Consider the following 20,702-nt stretch of genomic DNA (forward strand, 5'->3'; position numbering starts at 1 on the left):
CAACCACTGAGGTAAGACTCACTGGTCTATAATTTCCTCGGCTATCTTTACTCCATTTCCTGAATAGGAGAACAGCATCTGCAACTCTCCAATCCTCCGGAACCTCTCCCATTCTTTGAAGATCCAACGATCATTGCCAGAGGTTCAGCAATCTCCTCCCTTACATCCCATAGTAGACTGGGGTACATCTCGTCCGGTCCCGGAGTCTTACAAAACTTGATGCTTTCCAAAAGCTGCAGCACATCCTCGTTCTCAATGTCTGTATGCTCAAAGTTTTCAATCCGCTGTAAGTCATCCCCACAATCGCCAAGATCATTTTCCGTAGTGAATAATGAAGCAAAGTATACATTAACTAACTCCTCCGATTCCATACATATTTTTGCACTGTCACACTTGATCAGTCCTATTCTCTCACTTTTTATCTTCTTGCTCTTCATGTACTTGTAGAATGCCTTGGGGATTTCTTCAATCCTGCTCGCCAAGGCCTTCTCATGGACCCCTTCTTGCTCTCCTAATTTCATTCTTAAGCTCCTCCTGCAAGCCTTATAATCTTCCTGAGCCCTATCATACCTAAGTTTTGAACTGATCATATGTTTTTCTTTTACTCTTGACTAGATTTACACCGGCCTTTGTGCACCACGCTTCCTGTACGCTGCCATCCTTTCCCTGTCTCATTGGAACGTATCTATGCAGAACACCGCGCAAATATCCCCGGGACATTTGCCCAGTTCTGCCGTACTTTCCCTAAGCACATCTGTTGCCAATTGATGTCTCCAGCTTAACTATATAATCATATAACCATATATAACCATATAACAATTACAGCACGGAAACATGCTATCTCGGCCCTTCTAGTCCGTGCCGAATGCTTACTCTCACCTAGTCCCACCGACCTGCACTCAACCCGTAACCCTCCATTCCTTTCCTGTCCATATATCTATCCAATCTAAGTCCAAATGACAATATCGAGCCTGCCTCTACCACTTCTACTGGAAGCTCGTTCCACACACCTACCACTCGTTGCGTAAAGAATTTCCCCGTCATGTTACCCCTAAACTTTTGCCCTTTAACTCTCAACTCATGTCCTCTTGTTTGAATCTCCCCGACTCTCAATGGAAAAAGCCTATCCACGTCAACTCTATCTATCCCCCCTCATAATTTTAAATACCTTTATCAATTCCCCCCGCAACATTCCACGCTCCAAAGTATAAAGATCAAACTTGATCAACCGTTCTTTGTAATTTAAGTGCTGAAACCCAGGTAACATTCTAGTAAATCTTTTCCATGCTCTCTCTATTTTGTTGACATCTTTCCTATAATTCGGTGACCAGAACTGTACAGAATACTCCAAATTTGGCCTTACCAATGCCTTGTACAATTGTAACATTACATCCCAACTGCTATACTCAATGCTCTGATTTATAAAGGCCAACATACCAAAAGTTTCTTCACCAGGCTATCCACATGAGATTCACACATCAGGGAACTATGCACCATTAATTCTCGATCCCTCTTTTCTACTGCATTCTTCAATGCCATACCATTTACCATGTATATGCTATTTTGATTAGTCGTACCAAAATGTAGCACCTCACATTTATCAGCATTATACTTAGAACCATAGAAACTACAGCACAGAAATAGGCCCATTGGCCCTTCTTGGTTGTGCCGAACCATTTTCTGCCTAGTCCCACTGACCTGCACACGGACCATATCCTTCCATACACCTCCTATCCATGTATCTGTCCAATTTATTCTTAAATGTTAAAAAGAACCCGCAATTACCACCTCGTCTGGCAGCTCATTCCATACTCCCACCACTCTCTGTGTGAAGAAGCCCCCCCAATATTCCCTTTAAACTTTTCCCCCCTCACCCTTAACCCATGTCCACTTGTTTTTTTCTGCCCTTGCCTCAGTGGAAAAAGCCTGCTTGCTTTCACTCTATCTATACCCATCATAATTTTATATACCTCTATCAAATCTCCCCTCATTCTTCTACGCTCCAGGGAATAAAGTCCTAACCTATTCAAGCTTTCTCTGTAACTGAGTTTCTCAAGTCGAGGCAACATCCTTGTAAACCTTCTCTGCACTCTTTCAACCTTATTTATATCCTTCCTGTAATTTGGTGACCAAAACTGAACACAATACTCCAGATTCGGCCTCACCAATGCCTTATACAACCTCATCATAACATTCTAGCTCTTATACTCAATACTTGGATTAATAAAGGCCAATGTACCAAAAGCTCTCTTTACGACCCTATCTACCTTTGACGCCACTTTTAGGGAATTTTGTATCTGTATTCCCAGATCCCTCTGTTCCACTGCACTCCTCAGTGCCTTACCATTAACCCTGTATGTTCTACGTTGCTTTGTCCTTCCAACGTGCAATACCTCACATATGTCAGTATTAAACTCCACCTGCCATTTTTCAGCCCATTTTTCCAGCTGGTCCAAGTCCCTCTGCAGGCTCTGAAACCCTTCCTCACTGTCTACTACACCTCCAATCTTTGTGTCATCAGCAAACTTGCTGATCCAATTTACCACATTATCATCCAGATCATTGATATAGATGACAAATAACAATGGGCCCAGCACTGATCCCTGTGGCACACCACTAGTCACAGGTCTCCACTCAGAGAAGCAATTCTTTACCACAACTCTCTGGCTTCTTCCATCGAGCCAATGTCTAATCCAATTTACCACCTCTCCATGTATACCTAGCGACTGAATTTTCCTAACTAACCTCCCGCGCGGGACCTTGTCAAAGGCCTTACTGAAGTCCATGTAGACAATATCCACTGCCTTCCTTTCATCCACTTTCCTGGTAATCTCCTCGAAGAACTCCAACAGATTGGTCAAACATGACCTACCATGCACAAAACCATGTTGACTCTCCCTAATAAGCCCCTGTCTATGCAAATGCTTGTAGGTTCTGTCTCTTAGTACTCCCTCCAATAATTTACCTACCACTGACGTTAAACTCACCGGCCTATAATTTCCCAGATTACTTTTCGATCCTTTTTTAAACAACGGAACAACACGAGCCACTCTCCAATCCTCTGGCACTTCACCCGTTGACAGCGACATTTTAAATATTTCTACCAGGGCCCCTGCAATTTCAACACTAGTCTCCTTCAAGGTCCGAGGGAACACTCTGTCAGGTCCCGGGGATTTATCCACTTTAATTTGCCTCAAGACAGCAAACACCTCCTTCTTTTCAATCTGTACAGTTTCCATGGTCTCACTACTTGATTCCCTCAATTCCATAGATTTCATGCCAGCTTCCTTAGTAAATACAGACGCAAAAAACCTATTCAAGATCTCCCCCATTTCCTTTGGTTCCGCACAATGCCGACCACTCTGATCTTCAAGAGGACCAATTTTATCCCTTACAATCCTTTTGCTCTTAATATACCTGTAAAAGCTCTTTGGATTATCCTTCACTTTGACTGCCAAGGCAACCTCGTGTCTTCTTTTAGCCCTCCTGATTTCTTTCTTAAGTATTTTCTTGCACTTCTTATACTCCTCAAGTACCTGATTTACCCCCTGTTTCCTATACATTTCATACAACTCCGTCCTTCCTCTTTCTCATAGTTGCAATATCCCTTGAGAACCAAGGTTCCTTATTCCTATTCAATTTGCCTTTAATCCTGACAGGAATATACAAACTCTGCACTCTCAAAATTTCCCCTTTGAAGGCTTCCCACCTACCAATCACATCTTTGCCAGAGAACAACTTGTCCCAATCCACGCTTTTTAGATCCTTTCTCATTTCTTCAAACTTGGCCTTCTTCCAGTTCAGAACCTCAACCCTAGTACCAGATCTATCCTTGTCCCTGATCAAATTGAAACTAATGGTGTTATGATCACTGGAACCAAAGTGCTCCCTACACAGACTTCTGTGACTTGCCCTAATTCGTTTCCTAACTTCATTTGTCATCTTTCAGCCCATGCTTCTAACTGGCCTAAATCTCTCTGCAAGCTTTGAAAGCGTACTTCATTAGCCACAACGCCACATATCTTGCTGTCATCTGAATACTTGCTAATCCAATTTACACCCACATCATCCAGATGATTAATATATATGACAAACAACACTGGACCCAGTACAGATCCCTGAGGCACACCACTGGTCACCGACCTCCAACCTGACAAACAGTTATCCACCACTACGCTCTGGTGTCTCCCATCAGGGACTCTGTTGAATCCATTTTACTACTTCAATATTAATACCTAACGATTGAACCTTCCTAACTAACCTTCCGTGTGGAATCTTGTCAAAGGCCTGACTGAAGTACATATAGACTACATCCACCGCTTTACCCTTATCTTCATCAACTTTGCTGGTAACCTCTTCAAAATATTAAGTAAGATTTGTCAAATATGACCTTCCAGGCACAAATCCATGTTGACTGTTCCTAATAAGACCTTGTCTATTCCAGAACGAGGGGTCAAAGTTTCAGGATAAAGGGGAAGCCTTTTAGGATCGAGATTAGAGAAACTTCTTCATACAGAGAGTGGTGAATCTGTGGAATTCTCTGCCACAGGAAACAGTTGAGGCCAGTTCATTGGCTATACTTAAGAGGGAGTTAGATATGGCCCTTTTCGCTAATTGGATCGCGGGTATGGAGGGAAGGCTGGTACAGGGTTCTAAGTTGAATGGCGGTGCAGGCTGGAAGGGCCGAATGGCCTACTCCTGCACATATTTTCTATGTTTCTATGTTTCTATGATAATTGTATATAACATCTCTAAGAATACTTTCCATTAATTTAACCACAACTGACGTCAAACCTACAGGCCGGTAATTGCTAGGTTTAGTCTGAGAGCCCTTTTTAAACAATAGAAAAACATGAGCCATACGCCAATCCACCGGCACCATCCCCGTTTCTAATGACATTTGAAATATTTCAGTCAGAGCCCCTGCTATTTCCACACTAACTTCTCTCAAGGTCCCAATACTTCCTATTCTTTAACCCTCATAGTTTTCATAACTTCCCCATCCGTTTCCCTTACCTTACACAATTCGATATCCTTCTCCTTAGTGACCTCCATTTCTCTATTACATCCTTCCCATAAAACAATATGTTCCAATCCACTCCCCCTAAATCCTTTCGCATCTCCTTCAAGTTAAACTTTCTCCAATCAAAAAGTTGAACCCTGAGTCCAGACCTATCCTTCTCTATAATTATATTGAAACTAATGGCATTGTGATCACTGGATCCGAAGTGCTCCCCATCACATACCTCCGTCACCGAACCTATCTCATTCCCTAACAGGAGATCCAACACTGCCCCTTCTCTCGTTGGTACCTCTATGTATTGCTGCAAAAAAACATCCTGCACACATATTAAAAACTCCAAACCATCCAGCCCTTTTACAATATGGGCTTCCCAGTCTTTGTGTGGAAAATTAAAATCTCCCACAATGACAACCTTCTGCCTATTACAAATATCTGCTATCTCCTTACAAGTTTGCTCCTCCAATTCTCTTTCCCCATTAGGTGGTCTGTAATACACTCCTATAAGTGTTACTACACCTTTCCCATTCCTCAATTCCACCCAAATAGGCTCCCTAGACGAGCGCTCTAATCTATCCTGCCAGAGCACCGGTGTAATATTCTCTTTGACAAGCAATGCAGCACCCCACATCCTGTCCCTCCGATTCTATCGCACCTGAATCAATGAAATCCAGGAATATTTAGTTGCCACCTTTCTTACAATGCTCATAGCTTTAAAATAAATGCATTTAAGAAATTTTCCACCTCTTACTCTCTGTTTATCACTAACGGTGCAAACAACTTTACTATCTCCTTTTTCTTCCTTCTCCCCTACATCTGTTCCTACACTCTGGTTCCCCTCCCCTCTTGTATCTAGGTTAAATCCACTGGAACCTCTCGAGCAAACCTACCTGCAAGAAGACTTGTCCCTCTCCAGTTCAGATGTCAACCGTCCCGCCGGAACAGCTCCCACCTTCCCTCAAAAACTTGCCAATTATCGATAAATCTGAATCTATCCCACCTGCACCATGTCTTCAGCCACGTGTTTATCTGCGCTATCTTATTATTTCTAAACCCGCTTGTACGTGGCACTGGTAGCAAACCTGAGATTGCTAGCGTGGTAGTCCTGTCCTTTAACTTGGCGCCTAACTCTCTGAACTCACCTTTCAAGACCTCCTCACTCTTCTTACCCACGTCATCAGTGCCTACATGGACCACGACATCTGGCTGCTCACACTCCCTCTTGAGAATACTGAGAACTCGTTCCGCGGACCTTGGCACCAGGTATGCAACAGACCATCCGGGATTCTCGATCTCTTCCACAGAATCTTATCTGTCTCCCTAACCTATCGAATCCCTATCACTGCTGCTCTCCTCTTTTCCCTCCTTCCCTTCTGAGCTGAGGGTCTAGTCTCGGTGCCAGAGACGCAACCCCTGGCAGGTCGTCCCATTCAACAGTATGCAAAATGATATACGTATTACTGCGGCCTGATTGATTCATATTTCCCCTTACTCCAATTAAACGCTTTCCTAACTTGTCTGTTTCTATCCCTCTCAAATGCTATGGTAAATGAGATGGAATTGTGATCTCTATCTCCAAAGTGCTCTCCCACTGAGAGACCTGACACATGACCAGATTCATTCCAGAATACAAGATCAAGTACAGGCTCTACTCTTGTAGGCTTATCTACATATTGAGTCAGAAAAGCTTCCTGAACACACCTAACAAAATCCACACCATCTATTCCCTCCCTGCTCTCGGGAGATGCCAATTATTATTTGGGAAATTAAAATCTCCCACCACGTCAATCATGTTAATATTACAACTTTCCAGAATCTGTCTCCCCATTTGCTCCTCGATGTCCCTGTTACTATTCGATGGTCTATAAAGAAAAACCCCCGGAAGACTTACGGACCCCTTCCAGTTTCCAAACACCACTGATAGAGACACAGTAGACAATCCCTTCTTAAAAATCCTCCTTTTCTGCAGCCGTGACATTTTCTCTGATCAGCAGTGCCACTCCCGCACCTCTTTGCCTACCTCCCTGTATTTTCTGAGACATCTAAAGGCTGTAACTATAAGTAACCATTACTGCCCCTGAACCATCCAAGTCTCTGTAATGGCCACGAAACATCATAGCTCCAAGTACTGATTCACGGTCTAACCTCATCGGCTTTGTTCATGATGCTACTTGCATTAAAATAGACACATCTGAAACCATCATTCTGACCATATCATTTCCCTATCAAGTGCCTATCCTCCCTCACGCACTGTCTCCAAGCTTTCTCTGTTTGTGAACCAACCGTATTTTCCCCTGTCTCTTCAGTTCGGTTCCTACTCTCAGCTAGTTTAAACTCTCCCCGGTAGCCTCAGTAAACCTCGCAGCAAGGATATTCGAGCCCCTTGGATTCAAGTGCAAACCATTCTTTTTGTACAGGTCACGAATGCCGCAAAAGAGGTATCAGTGATCCAGAAATCTGGATCCCTGCCCCCTGCTCCATTCCCTCTTTCAGGCATGTACCCTCCATCTCACTTTAGTCCTATACTGACTGTCGCGTGGCACAGACAGTAACCCCGAGATTACTACCTTTGACGTCCTGCTTCTCAAATTCCTTCTTAACTCCCTGTACACTGTTTTCAGGACCTCCTCTTTTTCCTACCTATGTCGTTGGTACAAATACGTACCAAGACGTCTGGCTGTTTTCCTTCCCATTTCAGGATATCGTGGACGCGATCAGAATCATCCCGGACACAGGCACCTGGGAGGCAAACTACCATCAGCGTTTCTTTCCTGCGTCCACAGAATCGCCAGTCTGACCCCCTAAGTTTAGAATCCCCTATTGCTCTTGCCTTCTTCCTTTCCCTGACATTCTGAGACATAGGGCCAGACTTAGTGCCAAAGGCGCGGCCATTGTTGCTTCCCGCTCGTCGAACCCCCCTCCCCACAACAATACACAAACGGTAGTACTTAATTTCAAGGGGGTAAGCTACAGGGGTACTCTCTATTATCTGGCACCTGCCCTTCCCTCTCTTGACTCATCTATCTGTCCCCAGAAGCTCCGGTGTGACCACTTGCCTATAGCTCCTCTCCATCAACTCCTCACTTTCCCTGACCAGACGGAAGTCATAGAGCTGCATCTCCAGTTCCTTAACCCGTTTCCTAAGGAGCTGCAGCTCGACGCACTTGGTGCGGATGTGATCGACTGGGAGGTTGGCTGTTTCCGGACTTCCCACATCTCACACACGGTACAGAACACCGGCCTCACAGACATACTTCTTGTTTCTATTCCTCAGAGGTTACTTACCTTGCCTCGACACGTTATCGCCGAAGCCCAAATAAGCCAACGCCTAACACTCTGCCTGAGATCACTTCCGCCGATGATCGCTCCGCTAGGCAGTGTCTCCCTTTTATGCCTGAACCTTTCTTTCTTACATGCCCTTTTCGAGCTACCGTTGCAACGTAACCACAATGTGTATTTGCCCGTAAAATCCCCTAACTCCACCTACAAAGATTCCTCATTCTCTGATCCCAAGTCACCTCTTTCAAAAAAATGTAATATCATCTTTTACTAACAAAGCCACCACAACGCCCATTCCTTCCTGTATGTCCTTTTGACAAAAACAGTATATCCTTAGATGTTAAGCTCCCAACATTGGCAGTCCTTCAACCAGTACTCAGCGATTCCCACGACATCATTGCGACCAATCTCTAATTGCACCACTAGTTCGTCCATCCCATTCTAAATGCGGCAACTTCAGTCCTGCATTCTTCGCCATTTGTCTGCCCTTGTCCTCCCTTACAGACATGCAACCCACATCATCATAAACCTGCTAGCTCATCATCAACTGTATCATGCTGGATCCCTTATCTCTGCCAAGTTATCTTAACCGCGTCCAACAGCTCTAGTAAATCTGACCGCAAAGAAAAGTCAATTGTTGTTTTATCAGACTTTCTTAAAGGCTTTAACCAACCGCCACAGATGCGGCGGCTTAAGGAGCTAAGATCACAAGGTGTTACCGGAGCGCTCCCGACAGTTTGAACACCCAGTCGATACAGCAAAACTTTCAGATATGGAGACAACAAGCGATAGGCCAAAAGCACAATTGCAAATTGAAAAATGATACTGGAGAGGAATAAAGGGGATTCGGGGAAGTAATGGATGAGTGCAACAGGTACCTGGCATTGGCGTTCACTATGAAAGCCACCAGTAACTTGACCAACATTGAAGTGGAAATCAAATTCATTGTTGTGCGGCGACAAATCTACAAACAGCGATTCGATAGAAAAATGCGCAAAATTCAAGTGCAGGTGTAGTGACAATGTTTTTAGTGTGCTCGCCTTTAAAGTGTTCAATCTAAGATCTTCAGGCTTAGAAGACGGAAAAGTGTCTCTCAACTTTATCATTGTGTTCATATTTCTCCATTCTTTGTCAGCAATAATTGCCCCAGTGGTTGTGTTTTGTACCCTGTTTGCGATGTGGGAGGTCTAGAAAACTCCACCCTCCCAGAAAAACAGAGCAATTCTGCGACTGGTGCAGCGACCTGCAGCTTCTGAGAATGCGTATTAAGGAATTGGAGCTGATGATCCCCAACTCATAAGGGAGAATGAAGAGATGACAGATCGGAACCAAAGGGAGTTAGTCGATATAGATTTACAGGAGACGTTAGCTCTCTGACTGTCAGGAAAAGTAACGGAAATGCACAGCCAGGGCAGAGTACAATTTTTGTAATTGCTCTCACTAATAAGAACAACATTAGAAACTGTTGAGTGGGACGGCCAACCACGAGGAAGAAACAGTAATCGGGCCTCTGATACGATGTCTAGTGCTGTAGCTCAGAAGAGCAGAGAGAAATTGACTGGAGCTTCCATAGGCAGGGGAACGCAGACGCCATTGTGTGGGCGCGATCGACGTACCGGGATGGTATGTTATCTGCCTCCATCCAGGGTCAGGAGTGTCTCATATTGGGTCTAAGGGATCCCCAAGGACAAGGGTGAGCAACAACGTCTTGGTGCTGACTGTTGCATGGGTTTGTCAAAGGCCGTTCGTGCCACAAGGGCCTGACTGATTTTTTGAAGATGTGACTAAACACTTTGAAGAAGGTATAGTTGTAGATGTAGTGTATATAGATTGTAGCAAGGCATTTTATATGGTACCCCATGCTAGCCTTATTGAGGAAGTAAGGAGGCATGGGATCCAAGGGAACGTTGCTTTGTGGATACAGAACTGACTTGCCCACAGACGGCAAAGAGTAGTTTAGACGGGTCATATTCTGCGTGAGGCCGGTGACTGGTGGGGTGCTCAGGGATCTGTTCTGGGACCCCTACTCATTGTTATTTTTATAAATAACGGTAGGCTTATTCAGAGCGTCAGAAGGCATGGGATCCAGGGAAGTTTGGCCAGGTGGATTCAGAATTGGCTTGCCTGCAGAAGGCAGGGGGTCGTGGTGGAGGGAGTACATTCAGATTGGAGGATTGCGACTAGTGGTGTCCCACAAGGATCTCTTCTGGGACCTCTACTTTTCGTGACTTTTATTAACGACCTGAATGTGGGGGTAGAAAGCTGGGTTGGCAGGTTTGCAGACGACACAAAGGTTGGTGGTGTTGCAGATAGTGTAGAGGATTGTCGAAAATTGCAGAGAGACATTGATAGGATGCAGAAGTAGGCTGAGAAGTGAAAGATGGAGTTCAACTTGGAGTTTGTGAGGTGGTCCACTTTGGAAGGGCAAACTCCAAGGCAGAGTACAAAGTAAATAGCAGGAAACTTGGGAGTGTGGAGGAGCAGAGGGATCTGGGGATACATGTCCACAGATCCCTGACAGTTGCCTCAGAGGTAGGTAGGGTAGTTAAGAAAGCGTATGGGACGTTAGTTTTCATAATATAGAAACATAGAAACATAGAAAATAGGTGCAGGAGTAGGCCATTCGGCCCTTCGAGCCTGCACCGCCATTTATTATGATCATGGCTGATCATCCAACTCAGAACCCAGCCTTCCCTCCATACCCCCTGACCCCTGTAGCCACAAGGGCCATATCTAACTTCCTTTTAAACATAGCTAATGAACTGGCCTCAACAGTTTGCTGTGGCAGAGAATTCCACAGATTCACCACTCTCTGTGTGAAGAAGTTTTTCCTAACCTCGGTCCTAAAAGGCTTCCCCTCTATCCTCAAACTGTGACCCCTCGTTCTAGACCTCCCCAACATCGGGAACAATCTTCCTGCATCTAGCCTGTCCAATCCCTTTAGGATCTTATACGTTTCAATCAGATCCCCCCTCAATCTTCTAAATTCCAACGAGTACAAGCCCAGTTCATCCAGTCTTTCTTCATATGAAAGACCTGCCATCCCAGGAATCAATCTGGTGAACCTTCTTTGTACTCCCTCTATGGCAAAGATGTCTTTCCTCAGATTAGGGTACCAAAACTGCACACAATACTCCAGGTGTGGTCTCACCAAGGCCTTGTACAACTGCAGTAGTACCTCCCTGCTCCTGTACTCGAATCCTCTCGCTATAAATGCCAGCATACCGTTCGCCTTTTTCACCGCCTGCTGTACCTGCATGCCCACTTTCAATGACTGGTGTATAATGACACCCAGGTCTCGTTGCACCTCCCCTTTTCCTAATCGGCCACCATTCAGATAATAATCTGTTTTCCTATTTTTGCCACCAAAGTGGATAACTTCACATTTATCCACATTAAATTGCATCTGCCATGAGTTTGCCCACTCACCCAACCTATCCAAGTCACCCTGCATCCTCTTAGCATCCTCCTCACTGCTAACACTGCCACCCAGCTTCGTGTCATCCGCAAACTTGGAGATGCTGCATTTAATTCCCTCATCCAAGTCATTAATATATATTGTAAACAACTGGGGTCCCAGCACTGAGCCTTGCGGTACCCCACTAGTCACCGCCTGCCATTCTGAAAAGGTCCCGTTTATTCCCACTCTTTGCTTCCTGTCTGCTAACCAATTCTCCACCCACACCAATACCTTACCCCCAATACCGTGTGCTTTAAGTTTGCACACTAATCTCCTATGTGGGACCTTGTCAAAAGCCTTTTGAAAATCCAAATATACCACATCCACTGGTTCTCCCCTATCCACTCTACTAGTTACATCCTCAAAAAATTCTATGAGATTCGTCAGACATGATTTTCCTTTCACAAATCCATGCTGACTTTGTCCGATCATAAGTCGAGAGATAGAGTTTAAGAGTCGCGATGTAATGATGCAGCTCTATAAAACTCTGGTAAAGGCCACATTTGGACTACTGTGTCCAGTTCTGGTCCCTCTCTATAGGAAGGATGTGGAAGCATTGGCAGGGGTACAGAGGAGAATTATCAGGATTATGTCTGGTTTAGAGAGTATACATTATGATCAGAGATTAAGGGAGCTGGGGCTTTACTCTTTGGAGAGAAGGAGGATGAGAGGAGACATGATAGAGGTGTACAAAATAATAAGAGGAATAGATAGAGTGGATAGCCAGCGCCTCTTCCCCAGGGCACCACTGCTCAATACAAGAGGACATGCTTTAAGATAAGGAGTGGGAAGTTCAAGAGGGATATTAGAGGAAAGGTTTTTACTCAGAGAGTGGTTGGTGCGTGGAATGCACTGCCTGAGTCAGTGGTGGAGGCAGATACACACGCGAAGTTTAAGAGACTACTAGACAGGTATATGGAGGAATTTAAGGTGGGGGGTTATATAGGAGGCAGGGTTTGAGGATCGGCACAACATTGTGGGCCGAAGGGCCTGTACTGTGCTGTACAATTCTATGTTCTATGTTCTAACTAACCTGGATGTGGCAGCGGGGGGATGAGTTCGTAAATTTGCCGATGACACAAATGTTGGGGTGTTGAGGATATTGTGGAGGATTGCCAGAGATTACAGGGGGACATTGATAGGATGCAAAACTGGGCTGAGAAGTGGCAGATGGAGTTCAAACCAGGTAAGTGTGAGGTCAAAATATGACGGCAAATTATCGCATTAATGGCAAGGCTCTTGCAGTCTGGAGGATCAGAGGGATCTTCGGGTCCGAGACCATTGGACACTCAAAGCTGTGGTTAAGAAGGCATTCGTTGATTTGTCCTTTTTCAATCGTGGGTTTGAGCTTAAGAGCAGAGAGGTAACGATGCAGTTATATAGAACCCTGGTCAGACCCCACTTGGTGTACTGTGCTCAATTCTGGTCGCCTCACTACAGGAACGACGTGGAACCATAGAAATGGTGCAGAGGAGATTTACAAGGTTGTTGCCTGGATTTGGGAAAATGACTTATGAGATTAGGTTGAGTTTACTGGGACTTTTTCTCCTCAGAGTGACGGAGGACGACAGGTGACATGATTGGGACATGCAAGATAATGAGAGCTATTGATCGTGTGGATAGTCAGTTCTGTTCCCCAGGGCTGAAATGGCTAGCACGAGAGGGCATAGTTTTAAGGTGCTTGGAATTAGGTACAGAGGAGAATTCAGGGGTATCTGTTTTACGCAGTGAGTGGTGAGTGCGTGGAATGGGCTGCCGGTGGCGGTGGTGGAGGCGGAAAGGATAGAGTCTTTTAAGAGACTCCTGGATGGGTATATGGTGCTTAGAAAAATACAGGGCTATTGGTAAGCCTAGGTAGTTCTAAGTTAAGGGCATGCTCGGCACAGCTTTGTGGGCCAAAGTGCCTGTATTGTGCTGTAGTGTTTTCTGTGTTTCTATGTTTCTATACTGGCACCTATGGCATGGATAGAAAAGGTGAGAATGCCCTGCAGAAAGATTTTAGGGAGTTCGACAAAAAGCTTGTATTTTTCATGTAACGGTATAGCATGGTGTCCGGTTAAGCAGCCTCATTGTGGCACCTTCTCAAACGCTTCCGAAATAAATGACATCCACTGCCTCTGCTTTATTTACGCTACTGTTTGCTTCATCGATTTTCCAGGCAGGAATTCCCTTCACATACAACATGCTGATTTGAGTTATTTCATCATTGGTCTCCAAATACCTCGAAACATCTCTGATAAGGCAGATAAATCCCCAGGACCAGATGGTCTGCATCCCAGAGTGCTTAAGGAAGTAGCCCAAGAAATAGTGGATGCGTTAGTGATAATTTTTCAAAGCTCGTTAGATTCTGGACTAGTTCCTGAGGATTGGAGGGTGGCTAATGTAACCCCACTTTTTAAAAAAGGAGGGAGAGAGAAACCGGGGAATTATAGACCGGTTAGCCTAACGTCGGTGGTGGGGAAACTGCTGGAGTCAGTTATCAAGGATGTTGTAACAGCACATTTGGAAAGCGGTGAAATGATCGGACAAAGTCAGCATGGATTTGTAAAAGGAAAATCATGTCTGACGAATCTCATAGAATTTTTTGAGGATGTAACTAGTAGAGTGGATAGGGGAGAACCAGTGGATGTGGTATATTTGGATTTTCAAAAGGCTTTTGACAAAGTCCCACACAGGAGATTAGTGTGCAAACTTAAAGCACACGGTATTGGGGGTAAGGTATTGGTGTGGGTGGAGAATTGGTTAGCAGACAGGAAGCAAAGAGTGGGAATAAACGGGACCTTTTCAGAATGGCAGGCGGTGACTAGTGGGGTACCGCAAGGCTCAGTGCTGGGACCCCAGTTGTTTACAATATATATTAATGACTTGGATGAGGGAATTGAATGCAGCATCTCCAAGTTTGCGGATGACACGAAGCTGGGTGGCAGTGTTAGCTTTGAGGAGGATGCTAAGAGGATGCAGGGTGACTTGGATAGGTTGGGTGAGTGGGCGAATTCATGGCAGATGCAATTTAATGTGGATAAATGTGAAGTTATCCACTTTGGTGGCAAAAATAGGAAAACAAATTATTATCTGAATGGTGGCCGATTAGGAAAAGGGGAGGTGCAACGAGACCTGGGTGTCATTATACACCAGTCATTGAAAGTGGGCATGCAGGTACAACTGGCGGTGAAAAAGGCGAATGGTATGCTGGCATTTATAGCGAGAGGATTCGAGTACAGGGGCAGGGAGGTACTACTGCAGTTGTAGAAGGCCTTGGTGAGACCACACCTGGAGTATTCTGTGCAGTTTTGGTCCCCTAATCTGAGGAAAGATATCCTTGCCATAGAGGGAGTACAAAGAAGGTTCACCAGATTGATTGATCACCATTTTTGGATCTCCCCCTCCCCCTCCAACTTTCAAATCCCTTACTCACTCTTCCTTCAGTTAGTCCAGACGAAGGGTCTCGGCCTGAAACGTCGACCGCAGCTCTTCCTACAGATGCTGCTTGGCCTGCTGCGTTCACCAGCAACTTTGATGTATGTCACCAGATTGATTCCTGGGATGGAAGGACTTTCATATGAAGAAAGACTGGATGAACTGGGCTTGTACACGTTGGAATTTAGAAGATTGGGGGGGATCTGATTGAAACGTATAAGATCCTAAAGGGATTGGACAGGCTAGATGCAGGAAGATTGTTCCCGATGTTGGGGAAGTCCAGAACGAGGGGCCACAGTTTGAGGATAGGGGGGAAGCCTTTTAGGACCGAGATTAGGAAAAACTTCTTCACACAGAGAGTGGTGAATCTGTGGAATTCTCTGCCACAGGAAACAGTTGAGGCCACTTCATTGGCTATATTTAAGAGGGAGTTAGATATGGCCCTTGTGGCTACGGGGGTCAGGGGGTATGGGGGGAAGGCTGGGGCGGGGTTCTGAGTTGGATGATCAGCCATGATCATAATAAATGGCGGTGCAGGCTCGAAAGGCCGAATGGCCTACTCCTGCACCTATTTTCTATGTTTCTATAATAAATCCAACACTTTCCCAACCACGGACCAGGAAAAATGGCCTATAAATTACCCGCATTTTGCCTTCCTCCTTTCTTAAAGGGTGAGGTGAGATTTACTATCTTTCATTCCTCCGGAAACATGCTAGAATCAAATAATTCTACAAAGGTAAAGAACAAATTATCTCTTCAATAGCAACTGTCAGGACACTTGCATGTAGTACAGGTACATGATATTAACGGACCTCTGGCACATTGCCAGTGTCTTCTACAGTGAAGATGTAAAAGTACACATTGCTCATCTGCGATTTTTTGGCTCCGATTACTGCATTAACAGCATCATTTTCCAGTGATCAACTCTCAACTCCCTTTTACGCCTTATCGTATTTGCTAGTCTGCTCTCATATTTCATGTTTTTTCCCCTTCTTAAAGATATTTTGGATACCATTTCGTTATACTAGAAATTAAACGCTTCCTAAAACTTCTCACTGACTTCTGCGAGCTGAAATGACATTTATATAGAACATAGAATAGTACAGCACAGTACAGGCCCCTCGGCCCACAATGTTGTGCCGACCCTCAAACCCTGCCTCCCATATAAGCCCCCACCTTAGATTCCTCCATATGCCTGCATAGTAGTCTCTTAAACTTCACTAGTGTATCTGCCTCCACCAGTGACTCAGGCAGTGCATTCCACGCACCAACCACTCGCTGAGTAAAAAACTTTCCTCTAATATCCCCCTTGAACTTCCCACCCCTTACCTTAAAGCCATGTCCTCTTGTATTGAGCAGTGGTGCCCTGGGGAAGAGGCGCTGGCTATCCACTCTACCTATTCCTCTTATTATCTTGTACACCTCTATCATGTCTCCAGTCATCCTCCTTCTCTCCAAAGAGTAAAGCCCTAGCTTCCTTAATCTCTGATCATAATGCGTACTTTCTAAACCAGGCAGCATCCTGGTAAATCTCCTCTGTACCCTTTCCAATGCTTCCACATCCTGCCTACAGTGAGGTGACCAGAACTGGACACAGTACTCCAAGTATGGCCTTTACCAGAGTTTTATAGAGCTGCATCATTACATCGCGACTCGTAAACTCTATCCCTCGACATATTAAAGCTAACACCCCATAAGCTTTCTTAACTACCCTGTCCACCTGTGAGGCAACTTTCAGGGATCTGTGGACATGTACCCCGAGATCCCTCTACTCCTCCACACTACCAAGTATCCTGCCATTTACTTTGCCTTGGAGTTTGTCCTTCCAAAGTGTACTACCTCACACTTCTCCGGGTTGAACTCCATCTGCCACTTCTCAGCCCACTTCTGCATCCTATCAATGTCTCTCTGCAATCTTTGACAATCCTCTACACTATCTACAACACCACCAACCTTTGTGTCCTCTGCAAACTTGCCAACCCACCCGTCTACCCCCGCATCCAGGTCGTTAATAAAAATCACGAAAAGTAGAGGTCCCAGAACAGATCCTTGTGGGACACTACTAGTCACAATCCTCCAATATGAATGTACTCCCTCCACCACGACTCTCTGCCTTCTGCGGGCAAGCCAATTCTGAATCCACTTGGCCAAACCTCCCTGGATCCCATGCCTTCTACCTTTCTGAATAAGCCTACCGTGTGGAACCTTGTCAAATGCCTTACTAAAATCCATATAGATCACATCCACTGCACTACCCTCATCTACATGCCTGGTCACCTCCTCAAAGAACTCTATCAGGCTTGTTAGACACGATCTGCCCTTTACAAAGCCATGCTGACTGTCCCTGATAAGACCATGATTCTCTAAATGCCCATAGATCCTATCTCTAAGATTCTTTTCCAACAGCTTTCCTACCACAGACGTAAGGCTCACTGGTCTATAATTACCCGGACTATCCCTACTACCTTTTTTGAACAAGGGAACAACATTCGCCTCCCTCCAATCCTCCGGTACCATTCCCGTGGACACCGAGGAAATAAAGATCCTAGCCAGAGGCTCAACAATCTCTTCTCTAGCCTCGTGGAGCAGCCTGGGGAATATTCTTTCAGGCCCCGGGGACTTATCGGTCCTAATGTATTCTAACAACTCCAACACCTCCTCTCCCTTAATATCAACATGCTCCAGAACATCAACCTCACTCAAATTGTCCTCACCATCATCAAGTTCCCTCTCATTGGTGAATACCGAAGAGAAATATTCATTGAGGACCTCGCTCACTTCCACAGCCTGCAGGCACATCTTCCCACCTTTATCTCTAATCGGTCCTACCTTCACTCCTGTCATCCTCTTTTTCTTCACAAAATTGAGGAATGCCTTGGGGTTTTCCTTTACCCTACTCGCCAAGGCCTTCTATGTCCCCTTCTTGCTCTTCTCAGCCCCTTCTTAAGCTCCTTTCTTGCTTCCCTATATTCCTCACCAGACTCATCTGATCCTTGCTTCCTAAACCTCATATAGGCTGCCTTCTATAGGAAGGATGTGGAAGCATTGGAAAGGGTACAGAGGAGATTTACCAGGATGCTGCCTGGTTTAGATATCGCTTTGTATATTAGAGGCACCATTAAAATTGGGTCATTACATGCCTTTTCGAGCTCCCTTTGCAATCTAAATCACACATGCTGTCTACTATTTTGTGGACTAAATATGATTCCCAGACTGTGTCTTCCTCTTACAATTTCATAACTCCACCTACAAAGATTCCACATTCTCTGAACGTATGTCAGCTCTTTTTAAAAATATAATATCACCTGTCAGCAACAGGGAAACCAGCCTGCTCTTCTGGTACGAAGTATATCCATAGATGTTAAGCTTTCCACTATGGCCTTCTTTCAAGGAATGCTCAATGATGCTCATGACGGCATAGCGACCAATCCCTACCAGTAGCAACAAATGAGGGCATTGCGCCAGGAGTTCGTCCACCTTACTCCCATTTAACCCAGGCAACCTGTTCATATGAAATACCTTCACAGTATGGTCCTGGTCAATTTTGACCCGGCCCAAGAATCCCCTCATAAAACGTGTCCACACCAAATGTTGAACCACAGATCTATTCAGAATGCATAATTAGCTAATCTGACATTACTAAATGGGTGACTGATCCTTAAATAATGTTTCAGAGATCTAAAATCCATTTCAATAGATGCGGATCAATTTTGACCGGAACAGTATGTAAGGGTTTAAAACAGCAGCTTCAGTGCTGTATTTTTCGCCCTTTTGAATTTTGCCTCCGTGGTAGAGTTTAACTCTTTTGTCTGTTTGTATCTGAACACAATCACTGACAGCTCCTCCCCTACATGCATGTTGCACACATCATCTGCTAGTAATCAAGCCGCCTCAGTCTCAGCTGTATCACACTGTTTCCCGTTGTCGTGCAGTTCTGGTTTAAACCACTGCCCACAGCTCAGGTAAATCTGTCCGCAAAGGAAAACCAATTATTATTGTTTCCTTAGATTTTCAGAAAGGGTTTCACACGGTGCCGCACGTGAGGCTGTTTAACGAACTAAGATCGCATTGTATTAGCGGAGACTTTTACAATTATTATTTTGTATTATTTTATTATTATTGTATTAGCGTCAGTTTTTAGTCACACCCGTAACAGCAATACATTAAAAGTTCGGCCCACAGATGCAATCTTAAGTTTCTATTTACCAGTACCTTCGTAAAACTTCCGGAGGTGGTGGAGGTGTTCTGCGTTCGTCTTTCCTGCAGGGAAAAATATAAAGATTAATATCTCCGTAATGTAGAACCCATCTGCTTCCCTGTTCATTAAGCAATCCTTTGGTGCATTTCCCGATCCTGTCTCAGACACAGCGCCCCACTGTTTTGAGAGAACTTATTAAAGAACAAGAGCTTCAGTTCGATGACCTTCGTCTTATACGGGAGAATGAAGACTTGATTGCGCGGAGCTGCCGGTCTGGAGCTCTAACGGTGACCACAGCACAACAGTGGCTGGCCTTATCAAGAACAATAAGGAGACGGAGTACTGAGAGGAAATGGAGAGGCTGCGGCATTGTTGCGAGAAAAATAGGCTAAGCCTGAAGAGAAGACAAAGGGCATCATTGCGGATTTCAGGAAATTGCGGTCATAACCACACGCATTTTTTAAAAAATTCCAGAGAGTTCAGTGCAGGGCTGCCAAACATTCTACAGGAGGAGAAGATGGCAGCGTGACGGCAGCACGCGAGGCCTCTCCGGTGAATGATACCTATAATCTTTCAAGTAGGGGACCGTGCGCAATTCTAATTTGATGGAGACAGACGTGAGAGTACGGAGGAACATTTGGAAAGCTTCTTAATTTCCCGCTTCGCTGCCGCTGCTACCGCTTGGTGAACGGAATGTCCGGAGCAGAAGGCCCCGAATCCTGAGTATTCGGCATCCGAATACTCGGGAGTCGATCGATTCGGGAACTTTGAGACTTTTTTTTTTTACCGGGCCCATGGTTTGCTCTTCATCAAATTATGGTATTGCTTTGCACTGCTGTAACTATATGTTATAATTACGTGGTTCTGTCAGTGTTAGTCTTTGGTTTGTCCTGTTTTCTGTGATATCACTCTGGAGAAACATTCTATCATTTCTTAATGTATGTATGCATTTCTAAATGACAATAAAAGAGGACTGAGTGTTCCCACAATCTAAAAATCCTTCAGTCCCGGTATTACCCTCATGAACTTCCTCTGGCACAAACGTGTTCTAATTACTCCGACTGCGGCCTGACTAGTGTCTTATAATGGTACAGAATGATTTCCTTGCTTTTACATTCTACTCCTCTTAAAATAAATTGCACCACTGCATTTGCTTTCTTTACCACAGACTCAAACTATAAAATAACGGGAGATTTGCACAAGTCTCTCTGCACCTCTAATAATTGACACTCCTCGCCATTTAGATAATAGTCCGCACTATTGTTCCTTCAAACAAACTGTATTAGCATATGTTTCCCAATGTCGTTATCGATCTGCCACATTCTATT

General features: G+C 44.8%; 1 protein-coding gene across 2 annotated transcripts in view; it reads right to left on the reverse strand.

The window, feature by feature from the left end:
* Positions 1 to 20,702, reverse strand: part of LOC134343341 (uncharacterized) — a 207,682-nt gene that overhangs the window by 38,297 nt on the left and 148,683 nt on the right. For both annotated transcript variants that reach the window (XM_063042027.1, XM_063042028.1), the window contains exon 11: positions 19,389 to 19,436. In XM_063042027.1, coding sequence (XP_062898097.1) covers positions 19,389 to 19,436 — 48 coding nt within the window. The remainder of the gene's footprint in view (positions 1 to 19,388; positions 19,437 to 20,702) is intronic.

This window comes from Mobula hypostoma, chromosome 3, assembly GCF_963921235.1.
Source record: "Mobula hypostoma chromosome 3, sMobHyp1.1, whole genome shotgun sequence".
NCBI lineage: Eukaryota > Metazoa > Chordata > Chondrichthyes > Myliobatiformes > Myliobatidae > Mobula > Mobula hypostoma.